The sequence below is a fragment of the Lynx rufus genome, unplaced genomic scaffold, assembly GCF_022079265.1.
Source record: "Lynx rufus isolate CCGP_SWC_20201006 ecotype Redwood Valley unplaced genomic scaffold, mLynRuf1.p SCAF_1, whole genome shotgun sequence".
NCBI lineage: Eukaryota > Metazoa > Chordata > Mammalia > Carnivora > Felidae > Lynx > Lynx rufus.
Genome location: NW_025814823.1, coordinates 118,525,658 through 118,545,315, shown reverse-complemented (window position 1 = coordinate 118,545,315; position 19,658 = coordinate 118,525,658). Strand labels below are relative to the sequence as shown.

The 19,658-nt window shown below is 43.7% G+C and overlaps 1 protein-coding gene across 2 annotated transcripts in view; it reads right to left on the bottom strand.

The window, feature by feature from the left end:
- ARHGAP26 (Rho GTPase activating protein 26) overlaps positions 1 to 19,451 on the bottom strand; it is a 427,668-nt gene extending 408,217 nt beyond the window's left edge. Inside the window, exon 1 of one of the 2 annotated variants that reach the window (XM_047086326.1) lies at positions 18,963 to 19,451. In XM_047086326.1, coding sequence (XP_046942282.1) covers positions 18,963 to 19,116 — 154 coding nt within the window. In that variant the 5' untranslated portion in view covers positions 19,117 to 19,451. The remainder of the gene's footprint in view (positions 1 to 18,962) is intronic. The other variant, XM_047086334.1, reaches the window with a different exon arrangement.
- Between the last annotated feature and the right edge of the window lie 207 nt (positions 19,452 to 19,658).

Sequence of the window (19,658 nt, the reverse complement as noted above, 5' to 3'; positions counted from 1 at the left end):
AGCACCCTCTACCCCAATGATAAAAATGGGAACTTGAGGCTTTTGTCAGATCCCATTAGACAAGCAGAAAATAAGTACCTAAATGCTGTCCACATGGCTCAACCAGTGAGCAGGACATTCTGTACCCACCCTGGCTCTGAGTGTGTCCTTTCACCTTTGAAACCTAACACAGGATGTGTATCAGGAAAGAACACCCCAGACAGTGTATTTTTATCAAATAGGACCATTCCCAGTTCATACTTCTTTCTGGTTCTATACATTCACAGTCACCTTAAGTCTGATGATCTCTTTAGCTGTAATTCCTAAACTCCACATACCATTTTCAGGTCACTCACAATGACAAAAGACTTTGTTTTTCCCATCACCCAGATAGGGAGATCAGTCACTTCGTTGACCCTTTGGCAAGGCCACCATGAGGATGGAAGAATGGCGGATAATCAAAGAATGAGAGGGAGAAAGAGGAAATGAAAAGGAAGGAAGCAAATGAGAGTGAAAACACAGAGGGTGAAAACATGTTATCTACATTTGGGCTGGAATGTCTTAGAAGACAAGCACTTTGGTAATTAAGAAGCGCAGTACTTCCAGGTTAAAACCTTCAACACCCAAACCATCACTATTTCAGCACATAAGACACCTATTTGTCAATAGCTCCAAAAACGGTTAAACCCGAAAACTCTGCAAATACAACTATGCCAATCAGAGGAGTATCGGAATTTTTTTTCCCCTCTGTAGAAACAAAAGTTCCACTCTTTTGCTCAAAACAATGCACCTACCTACTACTGGGTGTTGGGTTCTTCCTTTCCACTGTCACCGGGAAATTGCCCCCTTCGGGGCAAGATCAGAGCCACAACACATGATGAAAGAACTCCCAAACCAGAGACCTGTCCGCGCTCATGAATGAATGTGATTTAGCCCTGCTGCACTAGCAAATCTATTCAAAGCAGAAGAGAGAAAAACTGACTGCCAGATCCAAACATCCTGGCATTGAAATCACAGCATTCCTGGGAGATGCAAGATGTCTGGACGCACCAAAGGAAAAGGATATGTGGCTGAACAAGATCAAGAAACAAGGCTGATGGGACAGCACCACACTTTAAAATCCTAAGGAAGTGGGTGCCTAAGGCGAGGGGGATGGGAAGGATAGGGGATAATGGCTAAGGAGTACGGCTGGCTGTCTTTGGGGGATGGTGAAATGTTCTAAAATTAATCGTGGAGATGGATGAAAAATTCTGTGAATATACTAAAAGCCATGAACTGTACACTGAGATAAGTGAATTGTGTGGTGTGTGAATTTTATCTCAACAAAGCTGCTTTAAAAAAAAAAAAAAATCCTAAGAAATGACCTCCAAGGTCTCCACCCACCACTGCCTAACCCCAATGCTGGCACATTTGGGGAGCTCAGTAATAGGACTGCTTGAGGTGTCACATTAAGAGACATGACTCATCCTTCTCCCTCTTAACATTTCACAAGGTTCTCATTTCAGATAACCATCAAAAAATATTTCATTCTTCTTTCTTAAAGAGACTCAGTTGTCCAGATTGAAGGAGAGAGGAGAGATTAGATCCCAACATTCAGAACCCAGACTTGTGGAAACAAGCCAATTTGAAGTTATCCTCAGCTGGTGATCATCTTCATGCTTGAACTCTGTGCTGCCCCAATCACAAAAGCCCCAAGCCCTGTTTTTGTCTTTTCACTGCGGTGTAGTGTGAAGTTATGCTGGCCAGAAGAGGTGGGGGAGATGAGTAGCAAGCCAAAGTCATGTCCCAAAAGGCACTGAGGCCAAAAGCTCTGGGTTCCACTCCAATTTTCTATGCAGTGGAGCAGAGCTTCCCTGCTGAGGAACTGATTACACGCATGCTGGCTCTGGAAAGAGGAAACAGGATTTCTTTCCAGAGAGAGAACCATCTTGTTGCTCTAAACGGACCTGGCAACATGGTAGCTTGCTGACCCTGCAGGCTGAGCTCAAGGCGACTTCGGTCAGAGGGCCCAGGGACCTCAGCAGGCAAAGCTGTCTGAAGCCTCCAAGGCCAGGCCAGGAAGCCAGAGGCGTGGCAGGGGCAGGGCAAGGCTGCAGGTGCAGAGGCCTCCATATTGCACACAGCAGGAGTTGTGAGGCTGGTGATCTGCTGAATAAGCAGCCCACGGCAGCATGTATAGCACACATCTCAGTGCACTCGTCAGATAAAAAAGCAAGAAAGCCCTGCCTTTAGAGCAGTCCACAGAAGCAGCAAACAAGAGAGTGAAAGCAGCCCTGGGCTCCTCACAGTGAGGCCCAGGGGTCTCACCAGCAGGGCTGTGGTGTGCTCTGTCACCCTCCCCTCTGCTGAGAACCAGCTGAGATCGAAAGAGAGATAAGGAAAAAGCTGTTGCCAGAAATGAGTTGCCCCAAGGGCACACCTTCCAGACCGGAGGGGAAGAAACCAGCGATCTGGGTTTGCACCTCACCCTCCAGAGCCCTCAAGCCAGTCTCCCTCCTAAGCCACCCCAAACTCGAGTCCCCTGGAGCAGTCTAACAGCTCAGCCAGCTCATTATGCTTCCTGAATGTTTTTAAAGAAAAAAATGTGCAACATAATTACAGGCTCTGCCCCAAATGACTTTAACCCCGACAAGAGCGCCCAAGACTCACTGTGGGAAAAAACGTTTGTCCTGTGATTGCCCATGAACATAACGTTTCCTTTCAGGAGCTTCCTCACCTCCCCCCCGCCCACCAACGCTACAGGAGGGTCCAGACTCACAGGCCAAGCTCATCAAACAACTAGACCCCAGGCATGAAGCCACATGCTGAGACGTTCTGAAGTCACTAGAACTTGTACCCCCTCAAACGGTTCCTCGGTTCCTCGACCTGCCATACTGGCTCCTTCCAGAAACCTGAGAGGTCCCAACGTGACGTGACGCTAGCTAGCAAAGCTATGTGCATTAAAAGGGGACAGAGGATTTGAAACAAGGTTTATGTAAAATCTTCTCCTGACCAATTCCAAGGACCCCCTCCATGCAAATCACCTGGGGGCCCTGCGAGGAATGCAGATTTCCAGACCTTACCCTAGAGCTCACATATCAGAATATCCTTGGGAAAGACCAGGAATCTTTCCCTTAGTTAAGGGAATTTTTACACAAATTCGTGTTTAAGAACCACCACCTTAGAACAAGAACAGTCTATAGAAAGGTCACCAGTGGCACATGCCAATGATAGGGCACTTACCATGTGCCAGTTTACTCTGCAAAGCGTGATACAATTCTCTCGATTACTCCTCACAATATTATAAGGAGGATATCTATCACTCCTGCACATAGGCATTCTGCAGTTTCACTTCCAATGTCAAATCCAAGGGCCTTTGGGCAAGCCCTCACCCAAAGTGGGCAAAATAAAACACCCTGTCATCAGAGCAAAGATCTCTCCAACCCTCTCCCACTGACCTGTTCTGCTGAATGTTGCTACCCACCGTGATTTTCGCCTCTGCTCTCTTGTCTTATTCCAAGCCAGTGGTTCTCCGCCTTTCCGGCACATTAGAATCACCTGGGAAGCCTTGAAAATTCCCTACGCTCAGCTGGCAACCCAAACTATATCAGCATCTCCCGGGATGAGTCCTGGATCCTCAGGTGATTTCAATGGGCAGCTAAGGCCGAGAACCACGGCCCGGGTTTCTAATAGCACCTGGTGAGACCCAAACCAGTAACCCACCATCTCTTCCCAGAATATCAGACCTGTGCTTCCCACTGCCTTGTAGGTGCCTCTACCTATATGTTCCATGGGACCAGCTTAGTAAGGACAAACCTTACTTAGCCCCATAGCCCCTATCACACACCACAGTTCTAGAATACACAGTTCAGCCATACCTCCAGGACCTAACATAGAAACTGGAAACACCCGGACTCCTCCGTCCTTGGTCCACTGTTGACAACGTGTTCTCCTCTTCGCCCACACCAGCATGTCTCCTTGGGAAAATGCCATGGAATTTTGCATTATATTAATCAGCTTGTTTGAATATTCAAATAATGATTACATTGAGTGAATCAGATTTTCAGCAAAGTGTTCTCCCTGCCGCTTGCTTTGTATTTTCCCCGGCACAATGCCACCTCCCCTGACACCTGTACCTGGTCTGAGAAGCATGTCCTCACCTCTCCTCCCCTTCCTTCCAGGCACCATGAGCAGATGGTATCCATTTTCTCACACATTTCTGCCTTGGGACAGTGTTAAGCAGAGTAAAGCTCAAATCACTGGTAAAATATGGGAGCATTTTAGGTGATACAATGACAAATAATTTTCAATTTAATGATCATGATTTAATAACTATGTGAAGACGTTTTAGAAAAAATATTGCTAACTACATCCAACGTGTCATTTTGGAATGCTATAAAGTTCCCTTTTGAAATGAATGTACTTTTTAATAGACTTTTTCAAAGTAAATAAACAGTGGTAAAGGTGGGGCAAAAAGAACAGAGGTGGTTTTAATTGACTTATCACTAAGAACACTGGCTCCTTGGACTTGATAAGCCTTCACCTGCCTTTTCCGGAGTTCTTGCCTCTTTCCTCCAGGACTTTTTGAACTAATTGTACTGTGGACTGTCTGTGTTTCCTCGGCCTCCTCTCAAGATGCTGAGCACTTGGATGACAGTGATTGTGCCAGCCCCGTCTCAGAAACCCTGCCACCAAGAACATTCCACCCCAACATGAGCTGTGTCACAGGCACTGAAACAGACACCACCCAGGACAGGTGGCACAATCCTAACCTCCAGAGAGAAAAGGGCTGACCAAGGAAGAGGAAACTGCAAGAGAGAAGTCAGATAAAACACTCTGCTCCCTCACCACTCTCCAGAAATTCCATAGCGCAGAGAAGCCTTGCTGACAGACAAGTGCATATACTGGCCTAGAGTCGTGTTCTCCAGTCAAAGGTAGGAGACTATCCTCCTTTAATACCTGCCAAACTTCCTGAATAATCACACACTGCACAAAAAACTGAATGGCACCCTCACTAGTAATGCAAACGAGTTCTCTGGGGCCCTACATTCAAGTGGTTCCTAGTTACAGCTGTGTCTTATTTTAGGGAAAGATTTTGTTGTGGCTTTTAATCCCAGAACCAATGCTACATGCAGACTGGGGAGTAAGAAATGGAGAAAACTCTAAGCATTGTTTAATTACAGAGGCTACTTAGTAATAAACTAGTCAGTTTCCTTCCTACTCTAAACTCATGATTTATAAAATTCAGTTCACTCAGAACTTTCCAGAAACACTCCTGTGGAATCTTTATCAAAATGAAAACTGTACATACCCTTTGGCCCAGCAGCTCCATTTGTAGGATTTGTCCTACAGATCTACTCACTCATGTGCCTGTGAACGTACCAAGATGTTCTGGTAATAGTAAAATGTTGGAAATCATCTAAACATCTATCATTAGGGAGCTGGCTAAAGAAACTGTTATCTGTACTCCATTCAGTGGAGCACAATGTAATGCTAAAAATGAGTAGCTCTATATGTATCAATGTACAATAAGATCTAAAATATATTAAGACTGTGCAATATGCAAATATATGCAAAACAGTGCATATGGCATGCTCCAGAAAAATATATAAATATGTATTTTCTGGCACATGCATACATTTTATCTGAAAAAATCGCAAGACATGGTAAAATGTTGCCTCCGGGAGAAGCACTTGACATCAGAAGGCAAGAGGAATTGGAGGGACATTGGAATTCTTCTCTGCCCTTTTGAACGATGTACCATTTATAGGTATTATCTAAACTTTTTTCTTAATTTTAGTTTTCATTTTTTTGAATTTACATCCAAATTAGTTAGCATATAGTGCAACAATGATTTCAGGAGTAGATTCCTTAGTGCCCCTTACCCATTTAGCCCATCCCCCCTCCCACAACCCCTCCAGTGACCCTCAGTTTGTTCTCCATATTTATGAGTCTCTTCTGTTTTGTCCCCCTCCCTGTTTTTATATTGTTTTTGTTTCCCTTCCCTTATATTCATCTGTTATGTCTCTTCAAGTCCTCATATGAGTGAAGTCATATGATTTTTGTTTCTCTAATTTCACTTAGCTTAATACCCTAGTTCCATCCACATAGTTGCAAATGGCAAGATTTCATTCTTTTGGATTGCCGAGTTATACTCCATTGTATATATATATATACCACATCTTCTTTATCCATTCATCCATCGATGGACATGTGGGCTCTTTCCATACTTTGGCTATTGTGGATAGTGCTGCTATAAACATGGGGGGGTGCATGTGTCCCTTCAAAACAGCACACCTGTATCCCGTGGATAAATGCCTAGTAGTGCAATTGCTGGGTCATAGGGTAGTTCTATTTTTAGTTTTTTGAGGAACCTCCATACCATTTTCCAGAGTGGCTGCACCAGCTTGCATTCCCATTAGATAAACTTTTTTAAAAGAAACACAGATATGAATTAAAGTAAAAATGCCCTTTTAATTTTATTTGCTGAACTGATAATCATTTTCTCCTCTTGTCCCACAAATGCAATAATGAGATACTCAGTGAGGGCTCAGTTTAGGTTTTAGCCCTATCTGCTTGACTGTCTCCATGGCACAGAAAATCCCTCAAGCTAACTCAATCTGCCTGGAAATCTATCTAAAGTCTCACAGGAGGAGCCAGTTCAGAGATTCAAAGCGTTCAAATTAGCCTAGAGTAAACATAAAAGCACATCTGACAGCAAGATCAGATGAGCTTTGAAATTTACCTGTGATGTCTTTACAACCATGTAAAGTGGAATTTATTTTGGCGTTTCTTTTGTGGCAGCAGCAGGAGTCAAAGTGCAGCTACCGGCTTGGCCCAGAGAAGCCAGCTGGTTAACAAGGTTTAGTCCAGAATTCCCAAGCTCCTAAAACCTTTGTCCATCTGGTAAAGAAAACACACAGACACACACACACACACACACACACACCACTCTAACCTCAGGAATCTCCTCTTTCTAAATATAGCAGGCAACTGCCGGGTCTCCAAGCTCACCCGCTGAAGCATTCTGTGCCTTCCAACCAAGGTGAAATGAGCCAGATGTAAACACGCCGTGACAGCTTCTGGCCCACACTGCCAAGCTGTTTTCCCTAATATTTCCTCTATTTCTCCACTCTGGGTTTCTACACAAATGTGTAAATCCCTGTGACTCAAATTTGTAAACATTCCTCTGGCCACTAATGCTGTTTTTCTCACCCTAACAAATGTGATTTCCTTCTTGGTCTCTGAAATTTGAGGTTGGAATAGCCTATTAGATATGGGCAAAGCCCCACCCCGTCTCCCATTTTATCCCTAAGAACCTGGAGCTTAGAAAACACAATGGATGAGTCCAAAGCTAATTAGGACACAGCCAATTAATTGTAATCTCTGTCTCCCCCCTCCCCCCCACCCCCCACCACACACACACACAAATACACACACACCAGATTTTTTTTTCACAGGCTGTGGTTCTTTTAGAATTCATATCAGTGCCTAACAGAAAGGCCTGTTTTTTTTAAGGATGCTTCCAATTTAAGCAAAAGGTTAAGCTTCAGAAACATAATCTAACACACTCAAATGAGCAAGAGACAAATACAAACGGACTATACAGATGCAAAGGACCTAAACAATAGATGTCAAAGGGCTTATACAACTTGGAGGTTGGCAACAATTCCATATTGAGGAACCTTCCAGGAATGTTCAAGGATCCTGGAAATCCTTTATCCCATGGAAATGTTAGAACGTACCGACAAAGGTACGTGTGCATATGATTCCTGCAGCACTTTCTCTAATAGTGAAAAACTTAGACAATCCAAATTATCTTTCAAGAGGAGACAAGGTAAATAAGCCCTGGTGTATCCACATAGCAGAATTCTCTGCAGATATTAAAAAGAATATACTATGTACAGGTACTGACATGGAAGAGGTCTAAGTCATAGTATTAACCAGAAAAGCAAAACACAGAATAATTTATATAGTATAATCCCATTTATGGGGAAAAAAATACACATCCAAAAAAGAAGAAAAAAAAGCGTATCAAACAGTTGACAGTTGGTTGTCAGGAAAGTGGGTTCTTTACATTTCCATATTCTTTGATGCTATTAAGACAATGTATTCGTGAACTATCTGTGTAATTTTTTTCACCTTTGTACTATAAGATTAGGTCATTCATTCACATGGTTAACTTCCACCCCAAATTTCATCATCCCCAAGTCATCTTTACTTCAGAAAATAGCACCATCATTCACGTAACTGCTGAAGCCAGAACATTTGAATCATTCTTGACTTCACTGTTTAAGAACCTAAATCCTATCAAACAGCAAATCCTGTGGGCTCTACTTGAAAATATCACCATCTCCAGTGCTACAACCCTTGCCCAAGCTGTCACTGCCTCTTACCTTCTGTTATAACAGCCTCCCAACTGGTCTCCTTGCCGTGATTCTTGCCCCACTGTATCTATTCTACACACGGTGGCCCCCAGGAACTCTCAAAAACACAAGTAGGATCACATCACAACCTCCCATGGCTTCCAATTACACTTAGAATAAAACCCAAAATTCGTTTTGGGACTCAAGACAAGGCCTGGCTCCTGGACTCTCTCCCTGTTCATTTGCCATCATTGTTCTCCAACCACACTGGCCTCCTTGAGGGTCCTCAACACACCATGCACTTTCCCACCTTGTGATTTGTGCACCTACCTGTTACTGCCACCCTAAAAGCCATTACTCTAGGTCTTGAAGGACATGTTAAGAGTGGAACAGGACTCCATATTTGTTGAATAAAAGTCTTCCTGTGACAGCAAAAAATGTATCATTTGATATTCACTGGGTTATAATTTTAAAAATCAAAACTAAGGTCAGTCATAAATGTAAATCTGGGGGCACCTGGGTGGTTCAGTCGGTTAAGTCTCTGACTCTTAATCTCAGCTGAGGTCTTGATCTCAGGGTCATGAGTTTAAGCCCCACATTGGCTCCATAATGGGTGTGAAGACTACTTAAAAAAGAAAAAAAAAATGAGGGGCACCTGAGTGGCTCAGTTGAGCATCTGCCTCTTGATTTTCGCTCAAGTCATGATCCCAGTGTCACGGGATGAGACTCACGTTGAGCTGAGCCTAGTAGAACCTGGTTGAGATTCTCTCCCTCTGCTCCTCTTTCCCATTCATGCACATCCTCTCGCGCTCTCTCTCTCTCTCTCTCTCTCTCTCTAAAATAACATTTTAAAAAATTGTTTAAAAAAAAAGAAAAAGAAAAAAAATTTAAATCTAGAAAAAGCACGTTGTTGGCTTCATATTGGTGTCTCTCCCTTGCGTAGCTTTTTAAAATGCAGCGTCCTTGGGGTGCCTGGGTGCCTCGGTAGGTTAAGCGTCCGACTTCAGCTCAGGTCATGATCTCACCATTTGTGAGTTCAAGCCCCATGTCGGGCTCTGTGCTGACAGCCTGAAGCCTGCTTCAGATTCAGTGCCTCCCTTTCTCTCTGCCCCTCCCTCCCCTGCTTGCACTCTCTCTCTCTCAAAACTAAACATTAAAAAAATCTTTTTAAATGCAATGGCCTTGATGAGATAACAAAGTCACCTTCATGAGTCCCTTTCCCCAATAGCTCAGTGGTGATCCCTGTTCCTCCCTGACCCATTCTCATTTCATCAGTTCATGGGGTTTGTGATCATTAGCTTATATTGACCAGAATTAGGAAGTCCAGCCTGAGGCTTCTGCCCAGAGGGATGCTAACTAGCCTTATAAAAGCAGAAACCAGAAATTCAGCCTCCAAAGAACCACCATCCTAAGTCCTGGGATCCTGAAACTGATCACTCAAATGCATCTGAGGTTAAAGCAAATGGAAGCAAAAAGTCCCCAAATGAGGCTAAATGAAGAAAATATACTGAGCACTGTCCACTTAATCATCAAAAGTTTTATGGGACAAAATAAAGGGAAAAATCTAAGACATAAGACAGTGCCCAACAAAAAGATCTACATAAACATCTCAGCAAAGAAAATGCACCACTGGTCAATAAGCACATGGAAATACGCTCAACATCATTAGTCATCAGGGAAATGAAAATTAAAACCAGGATTAACCACTTCACACCCACTAGGAAGGCTGCAATCAGAAAGACAGACAATAACAAGTATTGGTGATAATGCAGACAAGCTGAAACCTTTGTACAAAGCCAATGGGAATTTAAAAGGATGTTTCTGCTATGGAAAACACTTTGGCAGGTTTTTAAAAATTAAATATAAGTTTACCATACAATTTAGCAGTTCTGCTTTCAGATAAGAAATAAGAAATGAAAACATATGTCCACACAAAGACATGTACACAAATGTTCACTGCAAGCGTTTTTCATAAGAGCCAAAAATGAGTACCCAAATGTCTATCAAATGGTGAATGGATCAAGAAAATACGATTCACACATGGAATACTCTTCAACAATAAAAAGGAACAAACCAACACATGCCACAACACAGATTAATCTAAAAACACTATACTAACTGAAAGAAGCTGGATACAAAAGACCATATAATGTATGATTCAATTTAGCTTTTTCATAGACAACAAATCTATAAGGGGTAGAAAAAAAGTAGATTAGCGGTTGTCTGAGGCTTGAGGTGAGACTAAAGAGTGCCAATTGGAGGTGAAAGAAATGTTCTAAAACTGGAATGGGGTGATGGCTGCATAATTCTGCAAACTAACTACAAATGAATTGTACACTTAAAACTGGTGAATTTTATACTTCAATAAAGCTCTTAAAACAACTCCCCAAAACATCCTGCCTTGAAACAAATGGCTACTTTAAAAGGAATAACCATAGGGTCGCCTGGTGGCTCAGTCAGTTAAACATCCAACATCGGCTCAAGTCATGATCCCATGGTTTGTGAGTTCGAGCCCCTGCGTCGGGCTCTGTGTTGACAGCTCGGAGCCTGGAGCCTGCTTCCGATTCTGTGTCTCCCCTTCTCTCTGCCCCTTCCCTGCTCGTGCTCTGTCTCTGTTTCTCAATAATAAATAAACATAAATATAACGTTCATGAGAGGCATTTGTAAACGGATAGGTCAATTCCTAACTTCTAGTGATCAATCCATGGGGGGGAAAATGGAGAGGAGAAAAAAAAGTTTTTTTAAGATTTTAAAGGAGAAAGAATAGTCTTTCTTCATGATAGTTGTGGATAATCATAGCCCAACAAATAAGATATTCAGCCATAAAAACAAATGAAATTCAGACACATGCTACAACATGGATGAACTCTGAAGATATTAAGCTAGGGGAAATAAGCCAGGCACAAATGGCCAAGTACAGTATTATTCCACTAATATGAGGTGCTCAGAGTAGTCAACCTCATGAAAAAAAAGCAGAACAGACCTTACCAGGTATTGGGGGAAGGGGAGAATGAGCAGTTAGTGTTTAATGGCTACATAGTTTCAGTTTGGGAAAACAAAAAAATTCTGCAAAGTCATAGCACTGATAGTTACACAACATTGAGAACGTACTTAATACCAATGAACTGTACACCTACAAAAGGTTAAAGTGGTAAATTTTGTGTTATGTTTCTTTTATCACACACACACACACACACACACACACACACACAAGGAACAATACTCAACAAACTCAACAAAAAGGAAACTCAACCCAATTTAAAAATGAGCAAAAGATCAGAAGAGACACCTCACCAAAGAAGATACACAGCTGGAAAATAAACATGAAAAGATACACAACATCATGTCATTAAGGAAATATAGATTTAAAAAACAGTGAGACACCACTACATGCCTGTTAATAATGGCTAAATCCAAAGCACACTCGGCCTTGTCAGTAGGGAGCCTGATGCAGGGCTTGAACCCAGGAACCATGAGATCACGACCTGAGGTGAAGTGGGACGCTAAACCAACTGAGCCCCCCAGGCGCCCCTGACAACGCCAAATTCTGATGAGGATGTAGAGCAACAAGAACGCTCATTCTTTACTCACAGGAAGGCAAAATGGCACCACACTTTGGAAAACAGTTGGGCAGTTTCTTACAAAACTGGAATACTCGATCCACCAGTTGTGCTCCTTGATATTTACTCAAATGAGTCAAAAGCCTATGTCCATACATGAACCTTCAGACAAATGTTTGTATCAGCTTTATTCCTAACAGCCAAAACTGGGAAGCAACCAAGATGCCCTTCAATAAATAAGTGGATACATTCATATGGTACATCCAAAGGAGTATTTGCCAGTGATAAAAAGAAATGAGCTATTAAGCCACAAAAAGACATGAAGGAATTTTAAATGAATATTGCTAAATGAAAGAAGTCAATCTGAAAGGCTAACCACCCTATGATTCCAGCCGCCAGCATATAACACTCTGGAAAAGGCAAAACTAGGGAAATAGTAAAAGAGAACAGTCACTGCCAAGAACAGGGGCACAGGAATGAATAAGTGGAGCACGGGGGATTTTTAGGGCAGTGAAACTATTCTGCATGATACTGCAATGGGCAATACAAGTTATTTAACATTTGTCAAAACCCAGAGAATGTACAATGCAAAGAATGGACCCTGATGTAAACTTTGGATTTTAGTGAATAACCCTATCACCACACTAATGCAAGGTGTCAATGACAGGGGAAATTGAGAGGAATAGGTATGAAGGGCTGGTATGAGAACTCCCTATACTTTCCACTCAGCTGTCCTGTAAACTTAAAACTGCCCTAAAAATATTGTCTTATTAACCATAAAATGAAGGGAAGAGACCTCAGACCTCTGTCAGTAGGTTGAGGACTACAGTTTAAATGCAATTTATTCAATCCAATAAAGATAATGGATTAAAGTAGAAGAATTTTTTTCTTTTTTTGAGAGAGAGAGAGATAGCACACGTAAGCAGAGGTGGAGGAGAGGGAGAGAGAGAATTCCAAGCATGTTCCATGCCCAGCGCAAAGTCCAACTCAGTCTCAGGACTATGAGATCATGACCTGAGCCAAAATCAAAAGTCAGGTGCTTAATCAACTGAGCCACCCAGGCGCCCCATAAGGAACTTTTAAGTTAATGTTACATAAAAACTACAAAATCTTGTTTGGACTTAATTTACTGTTGTTTATGTTTGTATGACTAATATTCCAAATGTCAGCATTACAAATTACCACCATTTATAAATAATTTGCAAATGCCTCTTTCTTCCCTTTAATTTGCAAGGTGCTAAAGCAAAGCAAAGGAACTGGGAAAATGTTCTTGCTACTTAACTCCATACCCATTTGTCTTATTAGGATTTTGTAAGTAATATAATTACTCCTGAACACAGGAGACTGGTAATGAACATCCTTTGGGAAGCCATTCAAGAGGGCTCATCTCACTACTACAAAAAGCCTATGACAAATCCTAAAGAACTACAAAAGTGTGACATGATTTAAACCACCAACTCTTTAAAAAAATAATGAATTCAAAAAGAAAAAAATAATAAAGCATGCAACACTTCATGTTGACTTTTTTCACTCTTGTTTAAATGAGCATTGAGAATAAATCATTTTTCTTATCAAATCAGACCCAGGAATAGGTTTCTGGCCTTCCTGTTTGATGTTTTATTATCCAACTAAAAGAGAATCACTTCCAATTATAAAATAAATAAATCATGTGATATACAGCACATTGACTACTGTTCATAGTGGCATAGAGTATGTTTGTAAGTTGCTAAGAAAGTACATCTAAAAGTTCTCATCACACACAAAAAATTCTATAACTGTATGGTGACAGATGTTAACTAGATTTATTGTTGTGATCCTGCACAACATACACAAATACAGAATCCTGTTGTACACCTGAAACTAATACAAAGTTACATATCAATTATAGCACAATTTACATTTTTTTAATTAAAAAATAAATTAATGTGGGGCGCCTGGGTGGCTCAGTCAGTTAGGTGTCCGACATTGGCTCAGGTCATGATCTCGCAGTTCGTGAGTTTGAGCCCCGCGTCGGGCTCTGTGCTGACAGCTCAGAGCCTGGAGACTGCTTTGGATTCTATGTCTCCCTCTCTCTCTCTGCCCCTCTCCTGCTCACACTGTTTCTCTCTCTCTCAAAAATAAACATTAAAAAAAATGTTTTAAATAATAAAATAAATTAATACTATAAAAGTATACTTTTTTTAAAAAATTATTTTTAAAAACAATCACTGATAACCACTCATTGATGCCAAAGATAAACTCTAGCACTTTATAAAGGCAAGAGACAGCCAGACTCCCATCATTTCCCTTCTAGCCTATAATGGTTCTTTAATCCTATGATGGAAACACAAAACTTCAAAGCACAATACAAAATATTAGCTATTCATTGCTACCCAGGTTTCAGAGTCTGAAAAAACAACAGACACAATACTTTCACTTAATCTAGCATGTGCCACATGCTTCTCCTTTCTAGGGTCTAGATCTATGAAGAATCTGCATCTTCAGTACTAATATGGTTACCGAAAACACTCAAGGGTCATGTTCAAGAGAGTCCACTGCCTGCAGTCCATTGCTAGGTTCAAAACCTGGTTGTATAACTTACTAGCTATGTAACCTTAGACAAGTTGCCCCAAGTCTAAAATACAGAAAAATAAGAATATTCACTCACAGAATGGTGGTAAGGACTAATGAGACTAATGCGGACACAGCATAGGGCCAGGCACTTGGTAAATGCTCAAGAAACAAAAACACATCATCCCAAAAGTTTTCATAAATACTACAGACTCGAAATATACATTTACTTCATTTTGTTAAAAAGAAAGAAAGAAACAAAGAAAGAGAAAAAGAAAGAAAGAAAAAAGTGTCACCCAGCAGGTAAGACCCCAGAGTAAGGCTTTATGGAGTATCACACATGCTGCCCCAACTTGACTGAAAGTTCACAGAAGGAACGGGCTAGATTCCTAGTTTTATTTTGGTCTCCTCTGTATCCATCACAGTACCAGGAACTAGAACTAATCCATTCCCCACTCATGAGTTTGAAACCCAAAGGCACACACGTGGGTTCCTCCCAGCCCTGGGAAACAGTTCCATCTTTGGGATATGACCTCTACTTAAATGCCCCTGAAGAAGAGTAGCATATAGATTCCAAGTTCCCCCACCTGAAAGTCCAATGAAAAACTTTGTTCCTAAAGTTGGTCACTACCACCTAGGATGAAACTATTAAAATTGCACATGTGATGTTCAGAATAGGCAAATCTATAAAGACTGAAAATACTTTAGTGGTTGACAGGGGCTGGGGACAGGGGTAGCAGGGAGCTGGGAGAAAATGGGGAACAATGGTTAATGGGAATGAGATTTCTCTGTGGGGATGACTGCACAATTCTGTGAATGTAGTAAAAACCAGTGAACTGGATTCTGTAAGTGGGTGAACTATACAGTAAGGTAAATTATACCTTTAAAAAGTTGATATCTTAACATCTGAATTTTTGCCCCACCCCTCCCATCTTAGATTATCAGAACAAGGGTATTCATTCTATCCCATTAAGCAGAAGCCAAATTTATAGCACTAAGTCCACACAACCCAACTCTCAAGATGGAAAGACACAGTTCCTGAAAACCCACACCACTCCTTAAAGCCAATAGCCTAATTCACTCTCATTTCTATGAAACCACGTTTGGTTTGCCACTGGGTCCATGACACCCGCTCTGAAGTCCAATGCATTCTGCAAGCTTTTCCTGCAAGACAAGAGAGAGAGGCAGCCAGCCGAGCCACGGAGGTGAGACGTTAAGCTAGCCGGAAGGTTGAAAATTTAAGTTACCAGAATGTTATTAGGAACAGAAAGAATGTTGGGAGGCTTACTACTATTTTTTTTTTAACTTGTGGAACTTTTTTGGCATAACCACAACATTATGCAAAGAGGATTGCCAGGACTCTTCCCACTGTAACCAGTGGTTAACACATACACAACTGTGTAAGTTATCAACAAGTGGCGTGAAGAAGGCATATTGCTTAACTCCCTGCACCCAAACCAAAAAATGTCCCTCGGCTCTTAGTAACGTTTGCTCTGAGTCTTGACAACCCCAAATGCTGGAAGATGATTACACCCACCAACAAGTGAGCAGTGCTATGCACCGGGCTCTAAGCTAAGTGCTTTCTTTATAAGCACTGAATCATTTGATCTCACAACACTAGAAGGTCAGGGTGGCTACTGCACAGGAGGAGCTCAGTCAGGCTCAGTGACTTGCCCAAAGTCAACCAGTAAGTGAGCGGGTTAAGATTGGAACCTAGGAAATCCTAAAACTTAATTCTGCAACTTCGTTTCCAGCTACTATGGTCTCTACAGAAAGAAAGAAAGCCTTGAACATACAAATTCCTCCCAACTGAGACACTGATTCATCAGGGTAAGAAAAGAGTCCTGAACACAACAGGAGCACCCACAGGAAAGACCTAGACAAATAGGTGAGATCTAGGTCCTTTGGGTGAAAATAGGTCCTTTTTCAGGACAGAAAAAGCTGACTGTCACCAAGGAAGGTCCCAAATTATTTTATTGCTTATCTTCTATGTATCCAGATCAGAGGCTTGGACTCCAGGGAAAAACTTCAAGGGGGTTATTTGTTTATCAGATTCTCAAGGGGATTCAAAAGACAACAGACCTAGACAACAGTTCTGCTTGGGGGTTAAGTTAAGCACAGGCAACTTTGGAATCAGACAACTTGGGTTCAAATACATTCAAATGCTGTGTCACCTTGAGCAGGTGACCGACCTCTCTGACCTTCAGTTTCTTCATAAATGTTAAGTAGTAACAACAATGATCTAGCTGAACTTTAGCAATCCCAAGAGGCCCGTTTTATTGCCTCAGGTTAACACACAAAAGAAATCTAAACCAGGAGTTCTGTGAATACTAATTATAAAATAAAACCATAAAATTTTATAGTTGGAAGAGGCTATAAATCATCTAAACTAGTGTTATTTATATAATTGTCTGTTTTTTTCTGTGTAATTAGTTTTAAAAATACCGGCTTTACATTTTCAGTAGTAAGAAGGATGAACAGCAGAAAAATAATACACAAACACTATGACAGTAATATACACTGTAGAAGCTCCTAATGATAATGGAATGCCTCAAATCTGGGAAACAGTGATCAACTCCACCCTTTCCACTTAAGAGGTCACATGACCTATTCAACTAATAGTAGCAGTTGAAGAGTATAGTTAAGTACAGCTGGATATACAGGGATTAGAACATTTAGTTCCTCGCTAGTCTTTCTCCCAAGTTACAGGTCTGCTCTATTCCATTAGACAACTTAAATAACTCTTAAACCCTATTACTGCATTATTCCCTCCTACCCAAAGAATTCTGACCCCTGCCAAAGAAATAGTAGCAGGCAAATAAACTGCCAGTCACACAAATGCACCCTACTCATACTCAAGGCAGACATACAAATGCAATTCCAAATACTCGCAGGCTTGGTCTAGGAGATCCATTCTGGGTGAGCAGGATGGGGAAGGATTAAGAGCTCTGTATTAGCAGGAACTCCAACTCTGGCTCAGACCATGCAGGGGTTCAAAACTAGGTCCCACTGATAACAGCTGTGTGGCGCTGGACTAAAGATTCACCAAGCTTGTTTTCTCATTTGTAAAATAAGTAACAGACAATTCACTGGCGAGGAATCAGTCTCCGTAGCCACAGGGCAGCAAAATATTCACTGCTACATAGTCAGGGTCCAGGGCAGTAACCAGCACACTGCAGGCACTGTGTATATTTACTGAAATAAGCAGATGCCCAATTAAAGCCATTACTACCTACCTCTACATTTTTAGAAGCCTCAGGGTCACAAAATGACATCTCAGGCACTTGACTTCTGTCAAGTCTCCTTTAAAGAGGCCTGGGAACAATTCTCACAGGTGGGACCCCACTCTGCCAATGCAACCTTTCTTAGCTGAAAGACCTCACCTATTAAGATACCCATCACACAGACAGGAAAAGAAAAGCCAAAGACAGTTCAGTTCCACTATCTTCCTTCGTGTCATTCCCGGTTCTCAAAACCAAAAGATGAACCCAGCTATTTTTAAATGGGTAGAACTGTGAAGGCACCAAAAAGGACCGCCCAATCCAAGAAGCACATCCCTAGAACGCTCTCATTTGGCCAGGAGAAACTCTGGCTCTGCAAAAGTCAAGGGACAATCACATACAGAATGCAAATTTCAGTGCTCCCCTACCAAAAGGAAATAAGCAAAAATAGTTTTACGAAAGGTTCCAGAATCTTTCAGGACGAGTTTAAATCTCTCCTTTCTGAGTGAGGACGTTGGACATTTCCTCCAAAATCCTGGAGTTTTCAAGGATAATGGGAGAGGTAGAAAGGAGAGCGAGGGAGCGGGAGAGGGAGACAGTCAGGATATGCTGGTTCTATTTTTAAACCCTCGCCCACAGTTTAGAGTAAAGGAACACTCTGATGCTGTACTCCCACCCCTGTCACCTTCTGCTAAACACAAGAATCCGAACCTGCACACGTACACGGCCCTGGATTACTGGCTGCCAACACTCCCCAGAACCGTGAGCTAAGCAGCCCTTCCACCCAGCCCTTCTCTGGCACCGCCGGTGCCTTTCGGAGAAACGGGCGGCCCGGAGACAGCGAAGCAATCACCAGCCGCCTTCTCCTGAGGGGAGGCAGCGCCCCCTTGGCAGGGCACGTTCCAGTTCCCTGGCTGGGTACCCAGGGGTGAGCAAGTGTTCCCCCACGGGAGCCGCAGTGGTGGACGCGATGGGGTTTCCCGACGGGGTGCGGCGCGCCGGGCACTGGCGTCCCACTCCCGGGACACCTGTGTGCCGCGCACACCCAGCCGCGGTGCCCCGCGGGCACCACTCGCCCTCGGTCACCTCCCGGCCATCCCAGAAAGCCAACGGCTGGGCGGCAGGTCTCCTTCCTCATCGACTCGCCCATCTTACGTCCCCGTCTCGCCCCACTGCAAGCACCTACACCCGTCCCTCAGTGACCCCCGGGGCGGAACGGCAGCCGGCGCCCGGGTGCCCAGGGCCGAGAGCCGCCCGACGGCCCTCCCGCCTCAGGGCCCCGTCCCCGCCGGACTCGGGACACTCACTCTTAAGCGCGCTGATGAGTGACTTCCCGTCCTTGATGAGCTCCTTGATGAATTTGTTGGTCTTGTCCAGCTCCGCTTCGTGCGACTTGAGCGTCTCTCTGAAGTGCGGGCTGTCGAGGCAGCAGTCGCTGAATTCGAGCGCGGGGAGCCCCATAGTGGCCGAGTCACCCAGCCGGGGGGCGCGCCTCCCCCGGCGCCCCGGAGGCCCGCAGCCCCAAGCACGCGCGCGGCGGGACCCCGGCCGGGACCCCCGACGCCCGCCGGCTCCACAGGTGTGGCGCCGGCTCGCCCTCCGCGCGGTGTCCGCCGGCACGCAAGACTCCTGACCCGCGCGGGGACCCAGCGGAGGGGCGGCTGCTCCCGCGGCGCGCAACCGAGTGGTGGGCGGGCAGGAAGCGCAGCTGCGGACCCGCGGCGGTGCCGGGAAACGAGAAGCAGGCGAGCGAGTGCGGCCGCCGCCTCCCCGCCTCCTTCGCCAGTTCGCTCTCTAGCAGCCTCGAGCGCCCTCTCACAGCAGCCTCGGCCGCCCCACCGGCGTCCGGGCCGCTCGAACCTGCTAGCGATGACCTAATCTCAGCCGGACCAATCAACGTGCCCGTCTCAGCCCGACCCCCCTGCCTCCCGGGGACACCCGGCCATTCCGCGGCCTTGACCCAATCAGCGGGGCCTAGAGGCGGGGCCTCGGGCGGGGGGCGG